Genomic DNA, 21,554 nt, shown 5'->3' with positions numbered 1-21,554 from the left:
TCCTTGTTCAGGGTCCACCTGATTAAACTTGGTTTGTTTTTTAGATATGGCCATGACATAGAGGTCTCAGATGAGTAATTTTCATTTTCTTCAATCTGCCTCTATGCCTTACAAGCAGAAATGAATTTTTAAGGGTACGTATAGTGAATAAGTGTTCCTGAGATAAGTACTGAGGAAACATTTTTGGAGTTTATAGTTAAGTTGTAGAATTACAAGGTAGTGAATTATATCAATACCATGCCAATCTAGCACCTCCTAGACTCAGCGGCTTGGAAACATTCAGTGTGACGATGTTGTTTCTTAAAATACTATTATCTGAACTAGAATATCCTTACTATTCCCTTCCATTTTTTCAGACTAACAAAGTGTTCTCTACCCCACGCCTGATCACTACTTTTTCTAAAGTCCTACCACATCTCTATTCAGTATCAGATTACAGAACTTTTCTGTCTATCTGTCTCTGTCTAACGCTCTTAAAAAAAATTACATACTGGAAATTCTTTGAAAGGAATCCACCTTAGCTATCTCTGCATACCCAACTGGGCACTGGATTAATGGGACTTGAATTATCTTTGTTTTTAAAAGGGATGAACCACAAAATAGGTAAAGTCCTGATAATGGCATATATTTTTTGGCCCTGACCCATTCCCCCTTTTCTAGAAATAACACTTCTGTTCTCCTTTGGTGAGACTGAATAAGGAAGCCTTGACATCCACATGCCCAAATTAGGCCAGGCAGACTCTACTCCACATTTGGGAATTGTGAGCCAAATGACAGACGCATGAAAACCAACTGGAAAAGACTCATCCCAAGAAAGATAATTTGACGAAACTGTGACTAATATCCCTGTTCTTTCCAAGGCCTGAAATAGCAGTTTTCCTTCCATTTATTTCACAGCCTTTCAATAATTCCCTTTCTTGACTTAAGTTAGCCACAATTCCTCTCTGTTGTTTGCAACCAAAAGAGCCCAATGGATACAAAGAGTGACTAAAGAGAACTCAACTACTCACTTCCCTGCACCACATATGTAATTCAGCTTTAAAAACTATAATAGAGGTCTTTCAGCAAAAATTGCCATCTTTCAATATTCACAGAACGACAAATACAAGGGGAAATATTTGATCCAGCATATATACTCTGGGCTCTTTTGAACACATGCAATAATGACTGCTTTAGTATTTTATGGCCAAAAAAGGTGGCACGTTAGACATGAAAGAAATGGGTACTTCCAAAAAGGAATGCCCCACAATTTTATTTTTTATATATATTTTCAATTATAGTTGACATACAATATTATATTAGTTTCAGGTGTACAACATAGTGATTAGGCATTTATATAACTTACAAAGTGATCCCCGATAAGTCCTTGCACCCACCTAACACCATATATAGTTATTACAATATCATTGACTATATTCCTTAATCTGACTATTTTGTAACTACCAATTTGTACTTCTTAATCCCTTCCCCTTTTTCACTCTTCTCCAACCCCACTCCCATCTGGCAACCATCAGTTTGTTCTCTGTATCTATGAGTTTCTGTTTTGCTTGTTCGTTTGTTTTTTAGATTCCACATATAAGTGAGATCATATGGTATTTGCTGTTCTCTTTCTGACTTATTTCACTTAGCATAATACCCTCTAGATCCATCCCATGTTGTCGCAAATGGTAAGATTTCATTCTTTTTTTATAACTGAGTAATATTCCATTGTGTGTGTGTGTATGTATATACACATATATATATTTTCTTTATCCATGTGTCTTTTGATTCGAGCATTTAACCCATTTACATTTAAAATAATAATTGACAGATATGTAGTTACTGCCATTTTATTAATTATTCTGATTATTTTTATAGTTCTGTTATTTTCTAGTTCTTTTGTTTGTCGATGACTTTCTGTAGTACTGTATTTGAATTCCTTTCTCTTTGTTTTTTGTTATGTCTTCTAGATTTTTGGTTTGTGGTTACCATGTGCTTCATATCTATATACCAAGCTAAGTTTATAGCAGTTTAAGTTGAAGGTCGCTTAAGGTCAAACACATTCTAAAATCATTACCATTTTTACTTAGCCACTCCATGTTTAGTTTTTTGTCACTATTTACTTCTCGTGTGTGTGCATATCCCTTAATTTACTGTTGTAATTTCATATCATCTTCCTATTTTTGACTTTTAACCTTTTACTAGCTTTATAGTTGGTTGATCCACTGCTTTATTATGTGTTCACCTTTTTCATTGAGCATTTTTGGGGGTGATATTTTCATATTCATATATTTTGTTTCTCTTCTTCTTAAAGAAGTTCCCCTAACATTTCTTGTAATACTGGTTTGGTGGTGATGAACTCCTTCCGCTTTTTCATGTCTGGGAAGCTCTTTTATCTCTCCATCGATTCTAAACAAGAGCCTTGCTATGTAGAGCCATCTCGGTTCTGGTCATTGCTTTTAATCGCTTTGAATATTTTGTGTCCATCCCTTTTGGCCTGCAAAGTTTCCGTAGAGAAATCAGCTGACAGTCTTATGGGAGCTCCCTTGTACATAACTAACTGCCTTTCTCTTGCTGCTTCTAAGAGTCTCTCTTTGTCTTTAACCTTTGGCATTTTACTTATGATGTGTCTTGGTATGGCCCTCTTTGGGTTCACCTTACGTGGGACTTCCTATGATTCCTGGACTTGTATGCCTATTTCCTTCACCAGGTTAGGAGACGTTCCAATTATTATTTCTTCTACTAGACTTTCAACCCTTTGCTCTCTTTCTTCTCCTTCAGGTACCCCTATAATGAGAATGCTGTTATGCTTGATGTTGTGCTAGAGGTCCCTTAACCTACCCTTATTTTTTTTTCTTTTTGCTGTTCCAATGGCTGTTTTCTGCTACCTTGTCTACCAAATCACTGATTCAATTCTCTGCTTCCTCTACTCTATTGTTGATTACATCTAATGTATTTTTCATTTCAGTTACCGTATTCTTCATTTCTGACTAGTCTTTTTGTTTCCTATCTCTTCATTGAAGTTCTCACTGAGGTCATCTAGTTTCCCCCTAATTTAATTGAGCATCCTTATTAACAGTGTTTTGAACTCTGCATCTTGTGGAGTGCTAGCCTCCATTCTGCTTTGTTCTTTTTCTGGAATTTTGTCCTGTTCTTTCATTTGGGACATGTTTCCTTGTCTCCTCATTTTGACTGCTTCCCTGTGTTTGTTTCTATGTATTAAGTAGATCTGCTACACCTACCTGTCTTGGGAGAGTGGCTTTATGTAGCAGGTGTCCTATGGGGCCTAGTGGCACAATCTCCCTGTTCACTTGAGTCAGGTGCTCCAGGTGTGGCCCTTGTGTGTCCTCCTGTTGTAGCTAAATCCTGATTGCTGCTGGCACATCAGTGGATGGGACTGACCCTCAGGCTGACTGGCTGTGAGGTCTGCCTATGACTACAGGAGTCAAGCTGTTTTGCAGGGCCTGACCCCACAGAGCAGGATTCACTTTAGCAGGGCTCTAGTGCCTGCCGAGTCCACCCTTTGGGTGTGTTGTTTGTGGTGCTAATTCGGTAGTACTCTGGTATGGTCTAAAGCCAGCCACTAAGTGTGTTGGTTCTGGGACTTCTTGGGAAGCGCTCCAGTATAGGCCCAACTCAAGCGCTGCCTTTGTTTAGTCCCAGGCCATCTGGTAGGAGCTACAAAGTGATCTGTGGTTGGTAGCAGCCTATACTGGGCTTGGCGGTGCCTGGGAATGGTGATGCTACCAAGGCCAGCGACCACTAGTGCCAGGCTCGGGGCTACTTAGCAAGATGTACAGGGCACACTAAGGCTAGCTGCTGCAGGTTTGGGGTTTGTGGACCTTTGGGAGATTTTAGAAAAGTTCACAGAACAGGCCCGGGATGGCTACTTGTACGGATTATCCTCTCAAAGAGGTTTGGGCCAGGTGCATGTATTGAGTAGGGCAGGGTATTACTAGCATGAGAAAAAACATGTGGATCAATAGAGGAATAACTAAATCAGCAAAAGGCAGGCTATGTATACAGAGAATGGGAAAGGCTGCATGCCTGGTCCAGGAGAGTACTAGGGTGATGGTTACTGAGTAATACTAGAAGGCCTATCCCATTCAACATTTATAGAATATCTATCCTGTGTGAGAATTTATGTTAAGGACTTAGACATAAAAAAGATACAATATCTCAAATGGTTCACAACCTAGAAGGGTACAACAGATATGTATAAACCAAGTAAAATATAATGTGGTAGTTACTCTATCAATAGTGTGAATAAAGTACCACACAAATGCTGAGAAAAGAACTATTAATTTTGTATTGGGGCTAAAGGAATTTGGGGCATTATCTCCTAATTTTGCCTTGCTAGAGAAAAACTCTTTCCTTTTCCTATTTACAACATAGAGAAATGACAAATAATCATAGTTCTCAACACTGCCTAAATTACTTCCATGCAGCTGTGCTGGATTAGAACACAGATATCTGCTAAGAAGACAACCTTAACTAGCTAGCAGAAGACCTTTTTTCTGGTTGCTTCTAAGCAAATCAACACTACAGTTTGAGTTAACACAACAAAGGATAATTCTGGTCAATAATTTTACCAAAAGAGTTCCAGTTGGAATTTTGATTAATAGCATTAAAGCTATGTATTAATATGAAAAATTGGAGAAGTTTTCACAAGAAAAAAATGTTAATGTTTGATCTAAAAGATTTAACCCATTCACTGGGAAGCTTCATTGATTCGGAATACAGTATCTTCCCTTGTCAAACAACTGTTCCTGCATTAACTCCTAAGGAAGAAAAGAAATATTTCCACAGTATTACTGCAATTATGTATAGTTGAAATAAGTCTTCAAGTCTAATTTAATGCTAACTGAAAAGTACCTTATTAGCATTTACTCACATATTATTTTATGGCAATATTTAAAGAAATATACTTCACTACACCAAAAAAAAAAATATATATATGTATATATATGTTTATATATGTATATAAATAAAATATACTGCATCGTTATTCATTTGACAAGTATTTACTGAGTGTCTATTATATGCTATGCATTGTTATATGGGCATGGGACACGTAGGTATCCTAAAAAGCGTAAGTAGCTTTTTCTAGGTCAATGCTGTATTCTTAGAAATTAACCTCTTTATCAAAAGTTGTCTAAAAACTCCAACCTCTTAGTGAGACTTTCATCCTATTTGTTTAGCTAATCTCTAGCAATGCTTCCTCCTGGAAAGCATGATTAACCCTGACTGAGCAAAAGGAATCTTCATTTCTAAACAGTTCCCAAGCCCTGTATCCCTGGAGTTCCCATCACCCTCTCAGTCAACTCTCATGTGTTGCACCCTTCACATTCCAGAAACTAGCACCACCACTTCCTTCACAGGAAGCATTCTAAATGACCAAACATATCAGAAAGACATGTGAGTGCTTCATTATTTTAGTTTAAGGGGCATGTTTCGCCATTTCAAAATCCACATTTTATTCCAAAGAAAGAACTATTCTGACAGCAATCCATTAAAACTCAAGGGAATCAGTGTATTCTAATGTGGGCCTATGACCTCAAACTGTGATATTTTGGACATTTTCCCACACACTCTCTGAATGAAAAAATTTGAAAGTAGTGAATGAATATTTGTTTTGTTCTTAAATTTCCCATTAGAGTAATAGAGGCATTCAACACAAGCCTGAGGAATCAGGCTAAATTTTAACCTATGTTCATATGCGTTAGCTTCTAGGACATCCAAAAAATAAATCCAAGGTGGATAAATGGCATAATTCAAAATGCCAAATGTCCCTTCTTTAATTATTAGCACATGTCATTTTTACCTGCTTGCTTCTGCATTTGTCTCTGGGATCCCAAGACTGAGAGAATTACTACCAGAGGGAACATCCAACCACTTGGAGCCAGCAGGTCAAGCTAACCTGTGCTGAAGATTCTCTTACCACCATGTTCTAAGCATTTGAAAAGACAGACATCTCAACCTCATCAAATTCCACCTTTCCCTGACACTGTCCTTCAGTGATGAAGTGTAGAACACTGGCAATTCCCACAAAAGTCCTGCCTGGTCGTCCATCACCCTGGAATATGACGTGGCCTTCTTCCCAGCAACTTAAAGTTCAGCTACACTACCAGTAAGTGTGGAAGCATACCCATCTTTCAATTAAATCAAAGGCTAACTGCTACTTTGTAATCCAAAGGGTGAGGAAAAATCTTTACTCAAAATTTTATTAAATTTCACTTCAAAATACAAGTCCACATAATGAAGACCATCATTCTTTCTTCTTCTCACGTGATGAAATCAGAACTCTAAATCAGTCATGTCATTTCCTCAGTCCCACGGACATAATTATAGTCAGGAAAGCAACCACTGAAAAAGATAAAGTTATAATTCAAATAGAAGCATCGTTAGAAAATTTTGTCTTCCATTAAAAAATGGACATTATTAATACTCAAATGATTTGCAGGTGCTTTTTAAAAGTCTCCATAAACCATGCAAAAAAATTAAACTGGACCACTGTCTTACACCATATACAAGAATAAACTCAAAATGGATTAAAGACTTAAATGTAAGACCCAAAAACCACAAAACTGCTAGAAGAAAATATTGGAAGTAAACTCTCAGATATTATCCTTAGTAATTTTTACTGATATATCTCCTTGGGCAAGGGAAATGAAAGAAAAAAAACAAATGGGACTACATCAAACAAAAAAGTTTTTTCACAGCAAAAGAAACCATCAACAACAGAAAAGACATTCTACTGAATGGGAGAAAATATTTGCCAATGATAAATCTGATAAGGGGGTTAATATACAAAATTTATTTTTAAAAAACTCATATAATGCAACACCAAAAAATTCAAACAATCCAATTAAAAAATGGGTAGATGAAGTAAACAGATATTTCTCCAAACAGGACAGACAGATAGCCAATAGACATATAAAAAGATGCTCAATGTCACTGATCATCAGAAATGCAAACAAAAACCACTATGAGATACCACCTCTCACGTCAGAATAACTATCATCAATAAATCAACAAACAACAAGTGTTGGTGGCTATGTGGAGAAAAAAGAGCCCTCATGCACTGCTGGTCAGACTGCAAATTGGTGCAGCCACTATGGAAAACAGTATGAAGGCTCCTCAAAAAATTAAAAATAGAAATACCTTATGACCCAGAAATTCCACTCCTAGATAATTAACCAAAGAAATCCAAAACACTAATTTGAAAAAATATATGCACCCCTATGTTCACTGCAGTGCTATTCACAATAGCCAAGATATGGAAGCAACGAAATGCCCATCAATATATGATTGGAAAAGAAATTGTGGTACATTTATACAATGGAGTATTACTCTGCCATAAAAAAAAATGAAATCTTGCTATCTGCAACAACATGGATGGACCTGGAGGATATTATGCTAAGTGAAATAAGTCAGACTAAGACAACTTCCATATGATCTCACTTATATGTGGAATCTAAAGGACAGAATAAACAAGTAAACAAAACAGAGACTCACAGAAAACAAACTGATGGTTGCTAGATACGAGGGGGGTTGAAGGCATGGGGGAGAAAGGTGAAGGGATTAGGAAGTAGTAAAAACTGGTAGTCACAAAATAGCCATGGGGATGTGATACACAGTATGGTGAATAGTCAATAATGTTGTCAAAATTATGTATGATGTCAGATGGGTACTAGATTTATTGGGGGGATCACTTCATAAATTGTATAAATGCCTAACCACCGCACTGTACACCTGTAATATAAAATCATATTGATTATCAGCTATAATTAAATATATATGTACATATAGTAACGGGATGTAAAGTACAGCACAGGGAATATAGTCAATGGTATGTAATATCTACGTATGATGTCAGAGAGGTAGTAGATTTGTTGGGGTTATCACTTTGTGAGGGGTGTAAATGTCTAATCTTATGTTGTTTTTTACACCTGAAATTAATAATAATAATGAGAGTATGTAGACTCTAAATGTTGGATACATAATTCATTTTTCCATTATATTAAATGTAAATTTTTTATTATAAAAAAGAAAAAGTCTCCATAAGCAACTTACTTTGAACTTTAGAAGATTATTTTCTTTCGTATCTTTCATTGAACATTTTACACTCTACATGATATTTAACGTGGAACTATTTATATAAGTGCCTCAAAAAAGGGTCTCCCAAATTAGAGACAGGTTTGCTAAGTAATGAATAGCTTAGGCTCTGCTAGTTCAGCTATAAATGGTACAAACATTATATCCTCCAATGGCATGGTAATAGGCCAATAAACAGGCATCCCTAGATGGGAGGAGGAAGTTATCCACACTTCCCTGGGCTTCTCGGAAGTAGCAGACGCCACCCTAACCGGAGGGCCTCATAATACAAAAGCACATCCTCACAAAGAGTAGGGAGGCAGCCTGAGAGGAGAGAAAAACCACACTGGTCCAAGTCAGAAAATGTGGGATCTCAAGTCGAAACAATGTATTTTTCTGAGCAGAAATCTCATGTCAGTAGTATATGAAAGTGATATATAGTAAGGCAACACACACATTATTGAGTAGGAGTAGGGGACTGGACAGTGTTATATGACAATGTCTGTAATCTGTCAGGTTGTACCAATGGGTTACCAAATAGTCAATGAGGGGGAAGCTTCACCTTTTAGAAGTATTGCAGCTAAGACATGAAATGTCTTAAACAACAAAATTAGGATATCACCATTTTGCAACCCCCTAATGAATTAACGATCTAGATTGCAAGTATGCAAAATATGGCCCACAGGCCAAACTAACCTGTTACCTGTTTTTGTATAGCCTGTGAGCTAAAAGAGTTGTTACATTTTCACATTTATAATTCTTCATTTCTCCATTTTCAGTAACAACAAACATAATAATACCAAATAGAGTGCTTAATGTGCAGGGCACTATTCTAAATGTTTCACATAGTAACTTGTTTAACTCTACAACTGTACGAGATGAGTATTATTATCTTCATTTTATACACAAAGCAAAGTTAGGCAATTATTAACAGACAGAAGCTGGGTCTGAGCATAGGCAGTTTAGCACCAGTCAATGCTCTTAATCTCTGCATGTGCTGTTTCTAATCTGTAACATCTTATCAGTGATACCCTGTTTCCCCGAAAATAAGACCTAGTCAGACCATCAACTCTAATGCGTCTTTTGGAGCAAAAATGAACGTTAAGACCCAGTATTATATATATTATATAATATTATATTAATTATATTATATTAATTATACCGGGTCTTATATTCATTTTTGCTCCAAAAGATGCATTAGAGCTGATATCTGGCTAGGTCTGATTTTTGGGGAAACACGGTACATATGGCTTTCATTTCAGTAAGGTGGAACTGCTAAAGTCACTCACCCCAAAGGGCCTGGCAAAACCGTTATCCTTAGAGTCAAATTACTAGAATTCCATTATCCTTAGAGTCAAATTACTAGAATTCAAGCTCCAGCTCCTCCCACAGTCAGCTTTGCACCAAGTACATCTTCTAAATTTCTAAATCGCCAATTCTTAAGGTGACAATAAGGATGTTCATATTTATTCTAACTCATACATTTACTTAGTGAGCACCTAATATGTGCCAGACACTGTTGCTAGATCTTGGAACACAAAGGTGAATGGAGTAAAATCGTTTCCCTAAAGCAAATCAGAGCCTAAAGTGCAGATATGGGAAAATAACCCCTTACATACCACGTGACAGGTTTCACATCATAGGAGTTGCTGTGTAATAGGCGGGTGGAAAGAAAGGATTGTATAGCATTTCTCTGGGTGAGCAAGAGGGGAACATAATATCAGGAGAAACATCACGGAAAAGATGATCCTTAAAATGAATCTTGAAAGATTAGGAATACCTCACATGGCACAAAATGTTGGGGAAACAGGATATGTAAAAACACGAAGAAACAAAAGAAAAAAGATATGTCCTAATTTCAAACAGTTCTAAAAATGTCAAACCCACAACTTGTGAGAAGTTTAGGGTAGGGGTGGATGACACACCACCATTTATGAAGCTGGAAAGGTAGGGATTGGAACAAGACAAAACATATTATCAATCCAAAAGCACTGCACCCAGAGAGAAAGACAATCATTACTAAAGACCCAAGTCATTACTGACAGTCCATTTCCTCAGCTGATGCAATACCAGCACATGCACAGCTCTGGACAATCTTAGAATGTGGGAGCTTTTTAAACACGTCAGAAGCTCTAAAAAGATGAAATTCCTGAGTTCTTCCCCAGAAGCACCTCAAATGCAATTATAACTTCCTTACCCCTTTCCATGCAAAATTTCAAATTTCAAACACTCTAGTTCTCAATTAGATACTTTGCATCTAGAGAAGCCAGCTTGTGTTTCTGACAGAGCTTAGAAAAATCTGAGAGATCTAAAGTGTCCTTAAAAAAATGACTTTGAGCCATTCCCTTTTGGAGATGTGATTTTCCAACACAGAGAGTATGGATTATTCAGATAATTGCTTCAATTTTCTATTTCACTTCGCTTTTGGTAAATGAGGCAGGAAATAAACAGTATAGTAATTTAATTCAAGTGTCCTACAAACACACTTAGTCTCCCTACCTTAATTCACTCTCCACTTTACTCCTGGAGAATTTTAGTGAAAATTAGGAATATACATTGTCTGGAAAAACTACACTGGTGTAATAAGTCTATTAAATTTTCAACAGGGCACAAGTGAGAAGGAGACAATTGTCCTTTTAGGGAAACATGCATTTTTTTTTAATTAATATTTTCAAATCACTGTAGACTCACACGCTGTTCTAACAAACAATACAGAGAGATCCCATGTATACTCTACCCAGTTTCTTCCAATGTAATCTCTTACAAAAGTATAGCACAAGATCACAACCATCATATTGACTTACAGAATGTTCTATCACAGAATCCCTCATGTTGTCTTTCAAATCCAAACCTTACTTCCCTCCCACCCCTGTCCCCATCCCCAACTCCTCTTAACCCCTGGCAACCACTGGTATGTTTTCCATCTCTGTAATTTTGTCACTTAGAGATTATATACATTGAGCCACACAGTATGTGATCTTTTGAAACTGTTTTGTTTTTTTCATTCAGTATAATGCCCTTGAGATCCATCCAAATTACTGCAAATATCCATAGTTCATTCCTTTTTCTTGCTGAAGAGTATTCCATGAGATGGATGTGCTACACTTTATCCCACCACTTACCAGACGAAGGACACCATGGCTGTTTCTAGTATTCGGGTATTAAGAATAAAGTTGGTTTCTGAATATTAAACGAGTCTTGTATACCTGGTTATGATAAATCCCACTTGGTTACGATGTATAATTCTTTTCATACTTTTTTTCAATCTGCTAATGTTTTGTTGAGGATTTTTGCATCTATGCTCATGAGAGATACTGGTCTGCAGTTTCCTTTTCTTGTAGTCTCTTTGTCTGGTTTTGGTATTAGGGTAATGCTGGCCTCAGAGAGTAAGAGACATTTTCAACATTACTTTCTCTAGTATTGTTTTACCCCACCCTCTTTTGCCTCTCCTTTTCAGATTCCAATGACACAAAATTTGCTCTTTTGTTATAGTTTCACAGTTCCCTGAAGCTTTGTTCTTTTTTTCCTCCAGGCTATTTTCCCTTTGCTGTTCATACTGGGTAATTTCTATTATTTTATCTTCCAATTCACTTATTCTTTCCTCTGTCCCCTCCAGCTGAACCCATCCATTGTTGCGCCCATTCACTGAGCATTTTATTTTGCTCATTTTTTTCAGTTGCAGAATTTCCATTTGAATCTTCTTTCTAGCTTCTATTTATTTGCCGAGGCTTTCTATTTCTTCATTTGTTTCAAGCACTTTCACAATTGCTCACTGAAACATTTTTATCACAACTGCTTTAAAACCTGTCAGATAATTCCAACATTTCTGTCATCTTGGTGTTGGTATCTATTTACTGTCTTTTTTTATTCACTTTAAGATCTTCCTGGTTCTTGACATGACAAATGATATTCTAACGAAACAGACATTTTCATTTCATGTTATAAGACTGGATCATATCGGAATTTTCTGTTTTAACTTTCTGACATCTCTGGCAAGGGAGCTCCCTCATTACTGCCAGATGCAGGGAGAGTCCACGTGTCCCCCTCGGCCTCCGTAGAACTCACAAGGAGTTACTGCTGGGCCAGGACAAGTTCTAGTTCCCTGTATCATCTTCACTGATACTATGACAATTCAGGGGGCTGTAACTGTGGCCACCACTTTTTCTGAGTGTTTGGTTGGAGTACAGCATTTATTGTCGTGACTTTTATTTTTTGTCTTGTTAGAGTGTATCTTTTTTGGTCCTTTGGCTAAAGAGACAAGTCTTTTGTAGTCTTTTGTTTTGTTGGTTTTTGTCTGCACTGTTGGCCTTCCCAGACTGCCAGGCGCTTCAGCTCCAAGTCTGGGATATGGGGTAGAGAGGAAACCAGAGAACTCACCACCCTGTTGTTCATCAAGTCCCAGGGTTCCCAGATACATGCCTCTTTCTTCCACATTTCAGAGTCTTCTTGTGTTTATTTTGTAAATAATGTCCAGTGTTTAGTTGTACTTAGTGGGAGGAGTAGGAAAATGTATGTCGGATCCATCTTCTCCAAGTTCCTACATTTTAAATGTTGGGAAAATATCAAAGAATAACATTTTGTGCTGTGAAAATTGTATGAAATTCAAATGTCACTGTCTATAATTAAAATGTCCTTAGAATGGTCATGCTCATTTACTTATGTATTGTCTACGGCTGCTTCATGCTACAAAAATCCAGTTGAGCAGTTGTGACAGAGACCCTATGGCCCACCAAGCTGAAAATATTTACTATCTGGCCTGTTGGAGAACAACTTTGCCAACCTCTGATCTAGGGCACTAATCATCCACAGCTGCGGAAAGCACAAGAAGAGACACAACCATACATCATGAACCTCCTGATCGAAGAACCCAACACCTTCTGTCATGTTGTCATGGGGGTCACACCTGAATTTGATCAGACTTCTACATCAGCAGTTTCCCAGGAGGACACAGAGGTTAAAACTATTTTTGTAACAACACTAAAATGTTACAGTGTTTGCCTTTTTTACTCTCATTCTCTCACAAGTGCACGTAAAGTTTTCCAGAAGGTACATGACATGAAATATTACAGACTGAATACCAGCTATCTTCCAGTAAGACATTAAAGAGATTTGCCAAAAAAAAAAAAAAGTTTCTATAGCCACTCTTCTATTTTCTTTTTATTTTGGAAAATAACTATAAAACGTTATGTATGTTAACATACAAAAGGTTTATTAAAGTTCAAATACAGCAAATAACCATAAGCTCTTCAGGGTTCTCAATTTTTAGGAGTGTAAAATGGTCCTGAGACCAAAAAGTTTGAGAACTGCTTCTTTAGATCCAACTACCACTTTCCTGGCTATATAGGAAACAAAAGAAGATGTTAAACTCTACGCTGAGGATGCAATCTGCCAACTCCAGACTGTAGGAAATTCTTCAAGACAATTCCTCAACAACAAAATCACAAGAGGGGGAGAAAGAATGGAAGGAGTACCTACCTGTTAAAAGAAACTAAAAGGCTTATTTAGCTATCAAACTGCATAAACTTTATTTAGATCTCAATTCAGAAAAGCTATAAAATAAAATGGATGTTTGAGATAAATGGAAAATTGAACACTGTGTTGTTGATGATATCACGGAATTATTTATTAGTAATATTTTTCAGGTGTAATAATGTTGAAATTACGTTTTAAAAGTTTTTTAGAAGTCCTTATCTTTTAAGGTTACATATTAAAATCTTTATGATCTTCATATTACTGTAATTGTCTTTTCAGTATTTGTGTTCCATAACCTCTTTTAAAGAATATGTACTTTTATCAACATTTAAATGAAACACAGGAACACACCAAAAACTATTTGTTCAACTTTGTATGTTTAATATGCACTGGGATTTTGCATTCTCTAAAATCTTTCCCAGCCTTAATATTGTTACCTTACATTCATTTGAAAGATAATCAGGATGAGGGTGAAAATGAAGTCAGTAAGAAAGGAGTAAGAAAGAGAAAGGATTCAAAAGAAAATTTTAAGGTAGGAACTCAGCAAGAAAGTGGTGAATATAGGGAGTGAAGGAGAGGATGAAACCAAAGCTCAATATGTTAGTGCCATTAACAGACATGGTGAAGTCACAAGTTGTAAGTTTGAGGCAAGAATGAGGGTGGTGGGAAAAATCAACATCAACTACAGTTACCATCAAGAGAGCATTTACTAGGTTCCTAGCCCGATGTTAAATTCTTTCAGAATTATTACACGCACATGGTTAAAAAAAAAAATCAAAACAGTATAAAAAAGCATACAATAAAAAACCGCCCCGGGCCGGCCTGGTGGCTCAGGCGGTTTGAGCTCTATGCTCTTAACTCCGAAGGCTGCCGGTTCGATTCCCACATGGGCCAGTGGGCTCTCAACCACAAGGTTGCCGGTTCAACTCCTCGAGTCCCACAAGGGATGGTGGGCTGCGCCCCCTGCAACTAGAAAACGGCAACTGGACCTGGAGCTGAGCTGCGCCCTCCACAACTAAGATTGAAAGGACAACAACTTGACTTGGAAAAAGGCCTAGAAGTACACACTGTTCCCCAATAAAGTCCTGTTCCCCTTCCCCAATAAAATCTTAAAAAAAAAAAAAAAAAGACTTCCCTCTCACTCTAGATTCTTAGACTCCCTAGATCCCTAGACTCCCTCTTCAGGGGCAACAATTATTATTTTATTTGCATCCTTTCAAAAATGTTTACCTTTGCCTTCATATTTAATTCTCACAACTGTCTGAGACAGGTGGTATTTGTAAATTAAGAACCTTAGCCTTACAGAGGTTGACTGGCTAGGCCATCCATGAGGGACAGAACCGGGATGAGAACACAGGCCCGACCATCCATGCACACGCCACTGTATGCTCAAGGGTCTCCTACAGAAACACTGGCATAGATATTCAAAGTGTTTGTAACAAAACAACTGGAACCCAAATGTCCATCAAAAACTAGGTATATAAATTATATCACATGTATATTGTGAAAAACTATGCAGCCATGAAAACCAAGGTAGATACCCAGATATACCACATAGGAAAACCTTGAAGATAGCTTATTAAGTTAAAAAAAGACAATTGCCAGAAATGGGTAATTCTTGTTTACTGGGCACAGGGTTTCAATTTGGGATGATGAAAAAGTCCTGCAGGGCAGTCCGGTGGCTCGGGCAGTTAGAGCTCCATGCTCCTAACTCCGAAGGCTGCCGGTTCAATTCCCACATGGGCCAGTGGGCTCTCAACCACAATGTTGCAGGTTCAACTCCTCGAGTCCCACAAGGGATGGTGGGCAACGTCCCCTGCAACTATAAACGGCAACTGGACCTGGAGCTGAGCTGCGCCCTCTACAACTAAGACTGAAAAGACCACAACTTGAAGCTGAACGGCACCCTCCACAACTAAGACTGAAAGGACAACAACTTGACTTAGAGAAAAGTCCTGGAAGTACACACTGTTCCCCAATAAAGTCCTGTTCCTCTTCCCCAATAAAATCTTTAAAAAAAAAAGAAAAAGTCCTGCAGATGGATGGTGCTGATAGTTACGCTACAATGTGAATGTACTAATGCCATTGAATATACACTGAAAAACGACCAAGATGGTATAGTTTGTTACATATATTTTACTGCAATTTTTAAAATCCTGGGGGAAAAAAGCAATTGTAGAATATGACTATGATTCCATTTCTGTACAAAGATAATGTGTGTGTGTGTGTGTGTGTGTGTGTGTTTTGTAAGTGTTTTTTATCTCTTATCTTTCCTGACTCTCAGATATCCTGGTAAGGCTCCAGACTTCTATGCATGCTTACAGAGTCCTGTGTTGTCCACCCCCATCGGTCGGCGTTCAAACTTAATTCCTAGCACCCTTTTTCACACAGAACACACTAAGCAGAGCCTGGTTTATCCACAGCTATCCAACCCGTGTGTTAAATGTCACTGTAGACTCATCAAACTCCAAGATATGCTCCAACATGCAAAATGATGCAAGAAAAATGTTCCCTCCTTGCCTCCAGTGAGCTCCAGTATGGAAATAAATGTTTGATGAGATCAAACAAAATGGATGAGATGATGTGGGCATGACGGGTTGGAAACCACTGCTGTTGGAGAATGTACAGAATGTGGCAACAGGGAGTGCAGCTCTTGCCTCTCAAGTATCTTAAAACCAAAGTTTTTAGAAGACAACATGGCAACAGTCCAGCATGTAATGCAGATGGTATTCCTGTGGGTGGGAAACCACAGCTTAAAACATAATTATGAGAAATGTAAAACTGACAAATGGTTTGAGATGTTTTCCTTCTATTTAAGTGCAACCTTAGCAAGAACATGCCCTCTACTGAGGTTTATTTTAATGATTATCTGAAAAACAAACTCAACATTACTGAAAATAGAGATTCCCAGAGTAAAGCTCTGCTCTGCACTATGATTTGCACCCGCCTTTAGAAGAGAAAGAGCTACCCAGGAGATGGTTCAAGGGGGCTACCACAAAGGAAAGGGATGGGTATATATATATACATATATATACACACTAAGACAGCTCGGTCCTGATAGTCTTCTCTAAATATATAGGGCACGGAACAACTAGAACTGAAAGATATCTTTCTACCACCAAATTTTCATTAATTTTCTTAAAAGTTAAGAGTTCAATTTCCTCGCCCTACAAACAGGCATAGAGCCCTGAAGCTTTTGTTTATTTTTTTAATATGAAACGCTTCATGAATTTGTCATCCTTGCGCAGGGGCCATGCTAATTTTCTCTGCATCGTTCCAATTTTAGTCTCTATGCTGCTGAAGCGAGCACAGAGCTCTGACGTTTATGGAGACACACACTGCCATGACACTTCCCTTCTTAGTAACAGCGGTGGCCATCACATCAGGGAAAATCCTTAAGGACAGCAAGTTGCTGTATCCATAGTGGTTCTTCAAGGCCTAGGTATTAAATCCCACTAAAACTCCCCCAAACTAGAAAGCACACACTACACAAGCACAAAGCACACACTACACATTTGGTACACATTTTTTTAGACAAGTCTTTGTATACGTATATTCATTTTTAAATATCCAACATATCTGCACTTCCCTCATCATTTAGGATTATGTCACTAACAGCTGTTCTCAAAGCGTGGTCTCGAAACCCTGGGGGAAAGGGGGTCTCCAAGATGTTTTCAAAAGGTCTCAGAGATCAAAACTATTTTCATAATAATACTAAGAAGTTCCTAAGAAGTTGCTGCAGCCTTCTGCAGTGTTGACACTTTCACTGATAGTGCAAACGCAATGGTGGGCACAACTGATAGTCTCCTAGCACTAATCAAGGCAGTGGCAGTGTGACCAAATTCTTCACATACTTGCAGGAAAAAAAAGGCAATTTTGCTTTTAAGTGTCCTTGATGTAAATGGTACAGCCACTCTGGAAAAGTCCATCATACAACCTGGCAATTGTACTCTTAGACATTTATCCCAGAGAAACGAAAACTTATGTTTACATAAAATCTTATCCACAAATGTTCATAGTAGCCTTGTTACTAATAACCCAAAACTGGAAACAGCCCAAATGTTCTTCAACAGGTAAAGAGATAAACTGTCATATATCCAGACCGTGGAGCACTATTCCTCAATAAAAAAGAACAAACTATGATACATGCAACAACGTGGATAAATCTCCAGGGAATTCAGCTGAATGAAAAAGAGGCAATCCCAAAAGGTTGCATACTGTATGATTCCACTTATATCACATTTCTGAAATAACAATTTAGAACTGTTGAACAGATAAGGAATTTCCAGGATTTAAGGAAGAGGAGAAGGAAAACATGGAGGTGGGTAGGGGTACATAATAGCAACATGAGAGATCCTTTGGCAATGGAACTAACTGTTCTCTATCTTGACTGTGGTGGCAGATGCACGCACCTCCACCTGTGATAAAATTACACAGAACTAAATTCACACACACACACACACACACACACACACACACACACACAATGACTACAAGTGAAACTGGGGAAATCTGAATAAGGCTGATGGATTATATTACTGCCAACATCATGGCTGCAATAGTGTACTACAATTTTGCAAAATGTTATCATTGGAGGAAACTGGGTAAAGGACACACTGGATCTCTATTATTTTTTAGAACTGCATGTGAATCTACAATAACATCAATAAAAATTTCAATGAAAGAATATACACCCATGTTCACGGAGTATTCACAAAAGCTAAAACATGGAAACAACCCAAGTGCTCATCAAAAGATGAATGGGTAAACAAAACAAATGAATGGTTTATACATACAATGGACTATTATTCAGCCTTAAAAAAGAAGGAAATTCTCACACGTGCTAGAAGATGGATGAACCTTGAAGACATTATGCAAAGTGAAATAAGCCAGTCACAAAAAGCCAAATATTGTATGATTCCACTTATATGAGGTAACTGGAATAGTCAAAATCAGAGACAGAAAATAGAATAGGGATCACCAGGGGCTGACCCCTGGAAGGAGAATAAGGAGTTACTTTTTAATGTGTAAAGAGTTTCAGTTCTACAATATGAAAAGAGTTCTGAAGATGGACAGTGGTGATGGTTGCACAACAATATAAATGTACTTAATATAAAAAAAAGTAAGGGATTGCTAATGAAAAGGGGGATGGGATCAAGGAGAGACACTAGAAGGAAACCGTTATATTCTTTATTTACACAGCATATCCATTGTATAATTATTCTCTGTATCTTACATATTTTAAATTTTGTATCAACTTAATATTCAATAAATGTTTAAAAAGAAAAAATGCCCTTGATGAAGCAGTACAAATTCTGACTGCTATTAAATCTTGACCCTTGACCATAATTTTTGTTACTTGTAATGAGAAGAGAGGTATGCACAAAGCACTTCTGCTACATACCAAGGTAAGGCAGTTGTGTCTCCAGGAAAAGCACATGTGTGCTTGAGTGAGGAGATGAATTAAATGCTTTTTTCATGACACTATTTTTACGGGGTACAATCACAGACAAACCATGGTTTTTAGACTAGTATTTGGCAGACATTTCTTGAAACTGAATAAAATGAGCCTGTCGCTTTGAGGAAAACAATTGATAATAATTGCCTACCAATAATAAAAAAATCAAACTTTCAATGAAAATTAGAATGTTGGAACACCTTGAGTTTGACAGCTTCTCAATACTTAAAGACGTTTCTAAGGAAATCAGTGGTGTATATTAACAAATGTTATTTAGTGATATTGTATAACGAAATGTGTCAGCATTTGTAAGATCTGCCTAACTCAGTGAATCAATATTTTCCAAATGACAAATACGTTACAATGGATAACCAGTCCATTCAAACTGCAGAACAGACCAATGAATGTTAATGTACAGTGTGAAAACTTTAATGGTAAGGCTTCAGATGCCACATCCACACTAATCTTTAAGAAACTACCACTTAATCTAATTTTGGTGTAGTAACAAAGAATACCACGATTATCTGAAAAATCTATTAAAATATTCCTCCCTTTTCCACTTACATATCTGTGTAAGACCGTATTTTCTTCATATAGTTCAATCAAAACATCTCAATAAACTAAAGACAAAAGAGACAGGAAAATCCAGCAGTCTCCTGCTGTGCCAGACTTTTCAGAGATTTGCAAAATGTAAAAGAATGCCACTCGTCGCATCAATTTCTTTTCGTTGTTTAGAAATATACTCTTTTCATAAAAATAGGCGTGATGTATGCTAACATTCTCGTGGAGTTACTGTTTTTTAAATGAATATTTTTAAATATCTGTTTTTGTCTCTAACACAGGAAATAATCTATAGGCATAACCATCATGAGCGAAAGTTCTTTTATTTTTCAAATGGGTGCTAAGACCAAAACGTTTGAGAACCGATGGTCTATATTATATTCCAACTGCTAAAATGTAAGTTATTTATTTACATTTATTACTGTAAGTTATGAAATAAATGTAAGTTATTTAAGCAAATATTTGTGGTTGAGTACTGTGCTAAGCGCTGAGACAGTGATAGCCCTCAGGGCGCTTGCAATGTATGGGACACATCCACAGGAACTATTAAAATGTCTCAGGAACCACAGGCAGCCCCTGGGCTCCAGAGCGCGCTGGCGGGAAGCGCGGAAGCACCGCGGGGAGAGCGACCCCGGCGTCGGGACTGTCCCGCGAGGGGCTCGGCCCGGCCGGAAGGGGCGCGGGGAGAAAGGCCTGCACCCGGGCCAGCGCGAAGGCCCGGGGAGCGGCCGGCCAGCAACGTGGCGCGCGCTCAGCGCCGGCGGCCGGGGCGGGGGCACGGCCCTTACCTGTTGGTCATTCCTGCTGCCACGCCCAGCATCTCTCCGCCGATGGCCACCGTCCCTCAGCACCTCGGCTCCGGCGCCGCTCCAGCTGTGTCCTCCTCCCTCGCCGCTGCGGCCGGGTGCAGGCCTGCTGGCGGGCCGAGATCACGAAACAGACGCGGCAAGGGGCGGGAAGGCCTTAGCCACCGCCTCCCGCCGGACCGGCAAACGGCTGGGCTGGCCACGCGGGGGCGCGGGGGCGAGGGGAAGTGGGCGAGGAGGCGGGGCCGGCGACGCTGGAGACCCCGCCCCTGGCCTCCGGCACCGGCCTCCGCCCGCCGCGGGCCTGTTTGGCCCCGCCCCGGCCCCGCCCTGGTCTGGCCCCGCCCCGCCCTGGTCTGGCCCCGCCCCGCCCTGGTCTGGCCCCGCCCCGCCCCGCCTCCAGCCCGAATTCGGGCCCGGCGGGGTTTGGCTCCGTCCTGCCCCGCCCCGCGACGCGTGTTCTGGGTGAGGCCTGGCGAGACCGTGACGAGGAGGTTTCCCCGGGAGTCCGGGACTTGAGGCGCAGAGCTCAAGACTGGCTTCTGTCGCCCCTCGGGTGACGACGTCGCACGCCGCGAACGGAAGGAGCAGCCAGTTTTCCTTCCGCGAGACACCTCTGATTCGGCTTTGCTGACGCGCCACGTGGCTGTGGCGCCGGCCTTTAGACCCAAGGTTGTTGGAGTCCAGAGTCCATCCCGGCCTGGGCGGGAGTCCTGAGGAGCTTCTATGAGAAGGTGGGGTCGGCTCACCAGACTTCGGGGAGTCGGCCCTTGCCCGGATTGGCCTCCACTGAATCCAGACATGAAGCCTGGCACGTCCCGGGGTGCTCACTAGGATTTTCACTGCGCTTGTTAGTTGTCAATTGGGAAAAGTTAACCTTGCTTTAAGACACTCCAGTCTTAGCTCGGCATCGTTTCCTTTCCACCTTGTCTTCCTTTTCTTCTGCCATTGCCTGAACCAAAACCTGAAATCTGCAAAGCATCCTATATTGGACCTATATTGGTCATTTACCCTGGGCATAGCTGATCTCTTTTAGGATATTTGATTTTGTAACCATACCTGCGTTCTTATTACAGAATGAAAACTTATGTCTCCTACTGGTCTAGATATGTATTGGGAAAACACCGGATGCCTTTGATATCCTTATATCAAAAAAATTATGACTAGAGCAAATATTTACA

At 39.1% G+C, this 21,554-nt stretch overlaps 1 protein-coding gene across 2 annotated transcripts in view; it reads right to left on the bottom strand.

The window, feature by feature from the left end:
- LIMS1 (LIM zinc finger domain containing 1) overlaps positions 1-20,694 on the bottom strand; it is a 161,419-nt gene extending 140,725 nt beyond the window's left edge. For both annotated transcript variants that reach the window (XM_081069666.1, XM_081069667.1), the window contains exon 1: positions 20,356-20,694. In XM_081069666.1, the coding sequence (XP_080925792.1) occupies positions 20,356-20,387 (32 nt within the window). In that variant the 5' untranslated portion in view covers positions 20,388-20,694. The remainder of the gene's footprint in view (positions 1-20,355) is intronic.
- Between the last annotated feature and the right edge of the window lie 860 nt (positions 20,695-21,554).

Source organism: Rhinolophus hipposideros, assembly GCF_964194185.1.
Source record: "Rhinolophus hipposideros genome assembly, chromosome: 12".
Classification (NCBI taxonomy): Eukaryota; Metazoa; Chordata; class Mammalia; order Chiroptera; family Rhinolophidae; genus Rhinolophus; species Rhinolophus hipposideros.
The sequence above is the reverse complement of the archived record's forward strand: the minus strand, read 5'-3'. Positions and strand labels throughout refer to the sequence as shown.